This window comes from Leguminivora glycinivorella, chromosome 4 (genome assembly GCF_023078275.1).
Source record: "Leguminivora glycinivorella isolate SPB_JAAS2020 chromosome 4, LegGlyc_1.1, whole genome shotgun sequence".
Taxonomy (NCBI): Eukaryota; Metazoa; Arthropoda; class Insecta; order Lepidoptera; family Tortricidae; genus Leguminivora; species Leguminivora glycinivorella.
Window position 1 is genome coordinate 9,647,978 of NC_062974.1, and position 9,689 is coordinate 9,657,666.

The following is a 9,689-nucleotide window of genomic DNA, read 5'->3' on the forward strand; positions in this document are numbered from 1 at the left end:
GAAGATTTGTGCGTTTAATGGACTAAATATGTAAATTGAGTGAAATGAAAACTGTAAGATCACAAGGAATTATTTTATTGTTAAAGCTATCTAAAACTAATATTTATATTAAACTTGCTTTTCGTAAACTCTTATAAAAATAAGGGTATAATAATTATAATTAACATTCAAAGAACGTGCCGTAAATTATTTGGATTAATCTAATGTAGTGGATGGTGAATAATATTGAATCAGAACCATTCCCGTGTAATCACATTTAGTTACTTTACAAAAAATAATCACTATTTTTGAATATGATGTCAAAAACGTTTTTACGTTTAGCTAATGATTATATTTTGTATAGTAAGTGCCTATCTAAGTACCCCGTGCAATGCTTTAATGTAAGTAGATAGGTACCTACCTACTAAGGTACTTGTACCTAAAGAAATACTTAGATAATACTCAAGATCATAGGGTACAAGAAATTTCATATTTTAGTAAACAGGTAACGTATCAATATAAAAACATAAATAGGTATTATTTTTAAAATATAAAAAAACTACATGCTTTTCAATTAATTAAGTAGCTGCCATAAAATGTATCAGTAAAAGGCAACTAGTTTGGTACTTACTCGAGTACGAAACATACATATAGTAGTTATAATGTAGATATTAACCAGCTAAGCTTCATAGTCAACAATTTTTGGTCGTACTCTATAGAGTCTCTCCTACCTTGTTTTACCCTAATAAATTGAACGCATAAGTATCTTGAATATTCCTTCGGTTACTTCCACAAAAAGTCCGAAGCCGAACCGGAACTTGTTACTAGGGTGGTTGAGCAGCGCGAATATCTCACAAGCCATCGCGGACCGCTTGCCTCGGCGAATAGCCGACCTAAAGAAATTTACATTTTTATATTTGGGAATTTGAAATAGTTAGCTGGCGTGTAATATGTTATGCAGAGATCGGACAACTAGGCGTCATTCTAACAATAAAGCCTCCGCCACACACCACATGTATGAGCGTTTTGAGAGCGTGCAATGGGGTGAGCGGAGCGCGATGAAAGCGTACTGTCAGCGCCGCGCCCCGCTCACGCCACGCTCTCAAAACGCTCATGTGTGGCGGAGGCTTTAGGTTCATTATTCCGAAAACGTCATACAAAGAACGCCCAAGGCGCCCAACTGTCCGAATAAGAGATAATAAGAGATAAGAACTCTTTTCTTTTTATTGTAAATTTCTAATAGTTAAGGAAAGTGTGTGTCTCTGTTTGTTTGTCCGTCTTTCACGGCAAAACGGTGCGACGAATTGACGTGATTTTTTAAGTGGGAATAGTTGAAGGGATGAAGAGTGACTTTGTCACTTGCTGACCCCCACTTTCCTAAAATGGGGGGTGAACATTTGTATGGAGTATATCGTAATTTCCGAATTTGACGCGAGCGAAGCCGCAGGCAAAAGCTAGTTCTTTTATATATAGTTTTACCTTCGAAAAACAATGAATCATGTAATCCACGACGCATTGCAGTCTAGACAACAGCAGCAGTGACCCCGAAGCCGAGTCGGAACTTGTTGTTAGGGTGGTTCAGCAGCGCGGATATCTCGCAAGCCAGCTTGGACTGCTTGCCGCCGAGGGCGCGCTGCAGCGTGGCGCCGACTAGTCCGTCCGAGTCGGCTGAACCGCGGACCGTCCATTCATCCGCTCGCCATTCGTACGCTAAAGTCGCTACGGCGCGTCGGATTGCGAAGCCGACCTGAAGAAAACATGTTTAAAGGACTTAGTGTTACTGTTACTGGCTTTTAGTCGCGCTTGGTGTGCGATTTGTGATCGTAACAAATCAATGTGTGCATGCATCGCGCGAGATTCTAAACCGAGAATCGGCCTGAAGCCACCGTTTTGTGAACCCAGACGAATCACGCGACAGCGCGCGTCGCCGCGCGTTCATCTGAACTCAGGGTGAAGTTACGGCTTTTATGTATGAGAAATTGCTCTTTAGTATGAACAGGCGTACGCATGCTTTCAGCTTTCCGATGCGTAAGCGTTTTCATACTAACGTGCCATTTCTCATCCTACATAAAATGCGGCTCAATGCTGATAGATGTGACCACCCTTAGCCTTAGGCTGGTCACAAATAGAATAGAATTTCAATTTCGTAGACAGTCACCTCAAGCATCCCCGCGACAGTAAGGTGCGGTGCGATGGCACGCGCGTAGCACACATCCAAGCCTCGACTGCCCAGGGTGGCGCTCGCAGAATACTCCTTAGTCATATAGCGCGCTGCGGCTGATGCTGAGCTGAGCTCTGTCGCTTGTACGCGGGACACGAATTCTGCTCCCAGTGATATTTTATCTGTTATCGCCTGGAACAAATACATAACAGTCGGTCTAGCCGAAATGACAATCGTTGACGCTAAACGCCGATCGAAACGCAGTCTGGCTCTGTCGCGCCAAGAGCAATAGAGATAGTTAGCTACAATAACGATATTATCGTCAAGCGTTTGTGCATATCCTGCGTACCCAGTAACTAACAGCACACATGTGACCATGAATCACAAGCAATGTATCTTGGTCATCAAACCTCCAAATCATCTAGTGTTATGGATTGACCAAACCCATTTATTACGCTACTGATATCGATGGCAGAACAATATTTAACTAACCTGAAGATAATGTAAAGCAATAAAATCCCGATTGACAGCAATCACAGAAGCCGTGCAATTATAAAAGTAGGCGTCAAAAATGCTCTCAAAGCTATAAATCTCTCGGTCAGCAATTTGCGCGACCACCGTGGCCCGGGTGCTTTCGGAGGGCCCCACTCGGACCTCGCAGCTCATTTGTCCGCCTGGTGCCGCCTCCATCACGAAGTAGGGCAGCCTTGATGGCTTGCTCTTGTCCATGTACGATAGTAACAACTTGTAGCCGCCTGGTGACACTGAACTGAAGGACATTGTGTGGCCGAGCATCCAGTTTTCTTTGGTGTCCTGTGGGTATTTTATTGTTGAGAGTTCTATTTTAAGAGCAAAAAAAAGAAACAAGCGCTTTTATAGGTTTTGGAAGTTAGTAAACCTACCAAGTGAAAAAATATGATGAAACTAAAGTACCTATAATGACAGAAATTCATTGTGTTTTTTCTAATAAAAAGTTCGCTTCGCTTGCCTTAATTTCAGTAGACGTCACCATGAGGCATGAGGCACTAGTCCCACCGCGAGCAAGTAAACTATGAGCTACCGGCTATAAAAACGAACAAAAGATACTTAATCAGTCCCGTGTAAATAAAAGAGACACGGCGATGTTACTAGCTCGCGGTGGGACCAGTACCTGAAGTATATGTTATGAGCTTACGATTAGAGTGAATCTTCAGGATGTTGACTAGGTAATAGTTATTTTGTTTAAGAAAAACTACTATTAAGAGATATCTTGTACTGTAGTAACCTGTTTAACAGCAATCGAAGCACCCTCAAAGCATTGGGGTATTCTGTAGCGGGCCGCATTGTGGATGTATCTGAGCAAGCCCGGGTTGGTCGCGCCCAGAGGCAGCTCGCTATTAGGGTCCCTGTCGCCTTGCGGCTGGTTACGGGAACCGGAAACCCCCGCTCCGGTTTTCCCGCGGTTACCGGAAGAACATGGCGGGATTGGCGGAGGGCAGGCGCAATCCCTAGCCTTCACTTCCGCTGCCTCGACGGTACCAGAATTACGCCTCGGAGAAGTCGTACAAGAATTTGGATTACTCTTCGCATAAACAGATTCGAAGAAACCTCGTTTAATTAAATCCGACAAGGTTGTCGCCTGGTAATCACTTTTAAACATTATTTTATTTAAGTCGTAGAAAAATAATCAAAATATTGTATTCAAAGAAAGATATGTCGCAAAATTGATGTTGACAGTGACAATGATGACTTTTATATTTTAAAATCAGAATAACCATAAATAACGTTCATATCACACCTAATATTATGTAACTAAACTTATTTTACATATTAATTTTAATAGGTAGGTATATTCTGTCAAACAAGTCTGTCAGTAAATAAGAACTAAGAAAACTATAGGTATCCTTTTCTCTAGCACCCTAAAGAAAAGGATGCGTATAGTTTTCTTTGTTCTTATTTACTGACAGACTTGGTTGACAGAGTTATATCTTGATGTAAACGAATAATTTTGGACTTGGAATTACAACAGCTTACTACAAGCTACAGAGGGAATTCCCCTAGTCCAGTGATGTCATAAACACGTAATGTGATATTGTAATAACGGAAATAAAAATAAAAGTAGTGTTTTTTTTAAGTAATTATTATTGAGTTAGAATTAAAAATAATGCGTAAAAAACAACTGATAAGATAAGATAAACAATTGACTAAAAATCATTTATTTTCTAAAATGACAGTTGTTAATGTTGCCAGTGCTCTCTGCTGTAAACCTCTAATTTCTAGTTAACTTTGCCAACATTTAATTCTTTGTCTCATTAATTTTACCTAAAAATCCTTAGTACAGTGACATTAAAAAGAAATAATTATATTTTTATTTAGATTTCGTGGAATTTTCTAATCTTTGCAGTTCGAATGTTTAGTATTATTTGCACAGGAGCCGTGGCGAATGCCGATGCCGGGATAACGCAAGGAGGATGATAATTGTGATAGCATCTCAATAAAAATCATTCTAGTAACTAATAACTAAACTGTGCATTTTTACTTACGTTTACTAAGTTAAATAACCAACTAAATATTCTAAACTAATCAATGAACTAAATACCACTACAGACTCTACAGATTCTAGATAATTATTCACTATTAAAAATCTGCTTTCTTTTATATTTCATAAAATGGTAGCACATGGTACGAACGGCAGTACGAAGTTCCCGCAACAGACATAAACTAACATGGCCCCATGCCTAGTCGTTTACGTGAAAGGGATAGCATATCACATTGTTAACTCGGTAAAGAGGGATGGACGCGCCTCGGCGCCGCTCAGCACAACCATATTGACCAGTATAAATGAACTCCGCGGACAATAAACAATATTCAACAAAATAATTAATTTGACTTAACTGTGGAATGTTGTTCCATCTTTTTTACATGTAGAAGTGATTATTTGTCAACGAGTCGTGAAATTTGGAGATTTTGATATGGCAACTTAAAGTTCTATACGTCAGACCGAGTGTGTTCTTTGATAACAAATAAAGTTTCGAAGCATTTTCGAAGTGTGAAAATTATATTTAAAATCCAATATTTATTGGAATTTGTTTTTAAAAATACAATCTGTAGTCTCATGTGTTATTTATGTTGAACAATCCTACCTCAATTGGAAAACAAACTTTATTTGCCACAGTTTCTTTGTGTGAGAAGGTCAGGTTTTGATAATGAATAGTTTGAGTGCTAAATTCAAGGATTTTTTCTTGAACCTAAAAACTGATGCCGTACCGCGGCCCCCGAGGAACCGGCCTGCAGAGCAATATACGCCTCCAGAACAAAACAACGAAAACCATGACCCCAATAATGAGGAAGAACCTGAAGTTATTGTTATTGAGGAACCGGACGATGATTTGAAGAAAGAGAAAAATAAGAAATCAAAACAGAAGAAAGACTTCCCGAAAGAAGAAACTAAAGAAGCGAAACCCCATAAGCAGGAGAAAAGGAAAAGTGACTGCACAGTAAATACACAAGGTTGGTAATGAGTAATGTACTGATTCAGTATAGTATGAAGGAAGGAGCAAAACAAAGGATTGTGAAATGTTGGTGCCTTGTCAAATGTCATTTGTTGTCCGGGAATAAGGGCCTTTACATAATAATAATACACTTTAAAAGCTACGCTGAGATGTGAGCCATATTGTATAAATACTGTCCCAGGGAATCCCTGAAGTTTCAATGACAACATTTTCTTGACCACATAATATTAGGTAAAGTTTGAAGAAAATTGCAATTTTAATAATAATTTCATTTATATTTCAGCAACTGGTAATGTGATAAACATAGTGAATTCCAAAGATGTCCGTTGGGGAGACGACTACTATATGGGCTCGGCGAAGGGTCCTTCCAAAAAGAACATTGATCCCGATGAGGAGGATGTGGAGAAGTGTAATCTTATCACTTTACTCATGGAGTCTAAGCAAAAAGTGAGTAAAACCTAATTGATTTATATTTTTCGATTTTAACACTAATTATATACTGTGTGGTGGATTTAAACTGTGTGGTGACGGGTTAAGAATTTCACCACCCCCTTTCTTCTCGTGGGTGTCGTAGAAGGCGACTATGGGATATGGGTTAAATTGTGGTGTAGGCGAGAGGCTGGCAACCTGTCACTGCAATGCCACAGTTTCGTTTTCTTTTAACCCCTTATTTGCCAAGAGTGGCCCTGAAGCTACCCCTTTATGGGATACAGGCGTGATTGTATGTATGTATGTATGTAACATTAATTATTGTGCAATCATTTCAAGATAAGGATATTTATATTCATCTTTCTTGCATTATTCTGGCTTATACAATACAGTCTCTCATGGCAGTCTGAGATCTGCTTGTAAAGTAATCCTAGGAATAGGCATGGGTTCTACTTTCTTATTAAAATATTTTATCTTTATTCTGGCTGTAATTTGTGATTGCTGAATGCATCATGCAGACTTTTAGATTTTTGTAAACAAATAATGTTTTATTCTGCAGTTCCTATGATTCTGAAATCATTAATTAATTTCTAAGTATTTTTTCTTTAATTAAAAGAATAGTAGTTATTTGTTTAAAGACCTATAAATCCTATAATTACAATATAATATCAGAAGTCTTAATTAAATGCATCATTTATCAATTAATAAATGCAATTATTAGCAAATTAACAATAATTAAACCTATTATTCCTGGAATTTCTCTAGCCTATCATAAAATAAAAATATACTGTGACTTATCTAACTTAATCTTGCTTTGCAATATTTTGGGTTACAAATATGTAATGTAATTCTATATGAATATAAAATCATGGTTTGTTTAGTTTAGTTTTCATATTAACCATTTATTTACAGCCCATACAACATGAGTACTTAGACCAGATATCGGGCAATCTGGGAAAGAATTGGTATGGTCTGTTCATATCGCTGGGATTCCTAAGAGGGAAAATTGAGACTATGGAGATCAACACACGAGATTATGGAGTCACAGAGGTACCTAACACAAATTAACATATTTTTTTGATATTTACTTCTATTTAAAATCAAGTTTTAATCAAAAGAAGATATTTGTGACGTTATCCGGGTAAAGAGACCTTATTGTCGATGGCGCTTACGGCGTTATGAGCGATGTTCGTATACAAATACGATGCCGCGGGACGTAAGCGCCGCCGACAATAAGGTCCCTTTACCCAGATAACGGTACATTTGATTACTTTAAAAAACCGGCCAAGAGCGTGTCGGGCCACGCTCAGTGTAGGGTTCCGTAGTTTTCCGTATTTTTCTCAAAAACTACTGAACCTATCAAGTTCAAAACAATTTTCCTAGAAAGTCTTTATAAAGTTCTACTTTTGTGATTTTTTTCATATTTTTTAAACATATGGTTCAAAAGTTAGAGGGGGGGGGACGCACTTTTTTTTCCTTTATGAGCGATTATTTCCGAAAATATAAATATTATCAAAAAACGATCTTAGCAAACCCTTATTCGTTTTTAAATACCTATCCAACAATATATCACACGTTAGGGTTGGAATGAAAAAAAAATTCATGCCCCACTTTACATGTAGGGGGGGTACCCTAATAAAACATTTTTTTCCATTTTTTATTTTTGCACTTTGTCGGCGTGATTGATATACATATTGGTACCAAATTTCAGCTTTCTAGTGCTAACGGTTACTGAGATTATCCGCGGACGGACGGACGGACGGACGGACGGACAGACAGACATGGCGAAACTATAAGGGTTCCTAGTTGACTACGGAACCCTAAAAAACTTCTTTTGATTTGGAATCTTAATGTCACATAAAGTGGCTCTCTTGAGTATTTCTACCATCGCTGTGAGAAAACTTGAAATATCAACCTTATTTAGTTCACACTAAAGTTGTTTGTTTAACTAAACATCATTAGATAGTGTCGCCTTGTGTTTTGAATTCACGTGAGCTAAATACACTTATGTAATCATTACATAAGTGAATATCATTGGTATAATCATAGTCCTAACGACCCCTATGAGACTTTAATATACCTACTTCATTTAGTATATTTCTAATAACACCTAGTATAGTCACCTGCAATAATTATGTTACTCTTCAAATCCGTAACAGAAATAAAAAAACTAGCCATCCAGCTTTGATACTCATTACAATTAGTGTCAAGTAGCTTACTCATAAATCCACTACTTGACGCTAGATGTCGCCTACGAATATCGCGCGTTATGTATTATACTATTTTTTCATACATATTTTGTTAGCAATACATGTTTACTTATTTCTCTTTAATATGATTATAAATATGATTTTGTAACATTTACTGTTGTCAAAACAACAACAACCCATAGTGCAAAATATTGGTTCTCTGCGTCAATTTCATACGTTAGTAACAACAGAGAGTAACAATCGATTTTAACCGACAAAGGAGCAGATTCATACAAAAATAAACAAAATCTTTTAATATCAAGCAAGTTCAAATTTTAAACAAATAATGACTAAAAATTAAAAACACATCTTAGTAGTTGGAAACTGAATAAAGTGGTTCAACGCACTTTAATGTTTGTATTTCTGTTTAGGCGCGTTACAAACTGTTGCTGGATTGGACCAATAACGACGATGACGGCACACTCGGAGGCTTAACCAAGAAGATCTGGGAGCACGGAGATCGGGCTCTTGTGAAACAACTCGCTATCGTGTACAACAAGAATAAAAACAAGTAACGATTCTTCTGTAGTTAGTGCCTTTAGGAGATTACTTTAGATTTGGCGACCGGTCTGGCCTAGCGCGTAGTGACCCTGCCTGCTACGCTGCGGTCCCGGGTTCGAACCTCAGTAAGGGCATTTATTTGTGTGATGAGCACAGATATTTGTTCCTGAGTCATGGATGTTTTCTATGTATATAAGTATTTGTATATTATATATATCGTTGTCTGAGTACCTGCAACACAAGCCTTCTTGAGCTTACCGTGGGACTCGATCTGTGTAAGAATGTCCTATAATATTTAATTTCATTAGTACGTTAGTGCTTGAGAAATAACTAGTATTAGTAAACAGTATTCAGAATTGATAGAGTATACTGTTTTCTGATTTTCTTTTAATGAGATCAGAATCAGAGTATTTTTTTATTTAGCTGAAAGAAATAAGGTTGTTCTCAATTAGTAGACATGTTTTATACATTTATTGTTTAACTCTTTTCAATGTTTATTTGACCAAGAAGTTCCATGTTGACATATTTACTCTGTCGATTTCTGTATACCTTCGACTGTACATGCACTGACTACCTATCACTGTACATACTGTAAATGATGCATGTAGTTTCAGTAGTTGGACTAGTTGGTTTTGTACGCAACGTAGAATTGGTTTAGTTGCATATTTTGTATTTTCTAGTTAGATCAATGGCATATAAAATTAACGTACCTATGTAATTAAAAAAGAGATGGGCCGAATACGGACTTTGCCGAATACGAACATTCGGTTCAGCTGTTACCGAACCGATCATTCGGCCGAATATTCGGTCCCGCCATATTTTAAATCGTGGCTTAGAGGTAAACACTTTTCAATGATTGGTAATGGGTACTAATATTAA

At 37.6% G+C, this 9,689-nt stretch overlaps 2 protein-coding genes across 2 annotated transcripts; one reads left to right on the forward strand and one right to left on the reverse strand.

The window, feature by feature from the left end:
• Window positions 1-119: 119 nt before the first annotated feature.
• LOC125225748 (mitochondrial import receptor subunit TOM40 homolog) lies at window positions 120-3,878 on the reverse strand. Its single transcript, XM_048129591.1, has 5 exons — window positions 3,405-3,878; window positions 2,633-2,953; window positions 2,138-2,332; window positions 1,459-1,726; window positions 120-872 (listed from the first exon to the last, which is right to left on the reverse strand). The coding sequence occupies exons 1-4, from the start codon at window positions 3,777-3,779 to the stop codon at window positions 1,502-1,504; spliced, it is 1,116 nt and encodes a 371-aa protein (XP_047985548.1). The 5' UTR covers window positions 3,780-3,878; the 3' UTR covers window positions 120-872; window positions 1,459-1,501.
• A 1,233-nt stretch (window positions 3,879-5,111) lies between these two features.
• On the forward strand, window positions 5,112-8,992 carry LOC125225478. The gene is made up of 4 exons (XM_048129221.1): window positions 5,112-5,629; window positions 5,915-6,078; window positions 6,973-7,110; window positions 8,681-8,992. Exons 1-4 carry the CDS (start codon window positions 5,326-5,328, stop codon window positions 8,822-8,824), a joined length of 750 nt encoding a protein of 249 aa, XP_047985178.1. The 5' UTR covers window positions 5,112-5,325; the 3' UTR covers window positions 8,825-8,992.
• The last annotated feature ends 697 nt before the right edge of the window (window positions 8,993-9,689 follow it).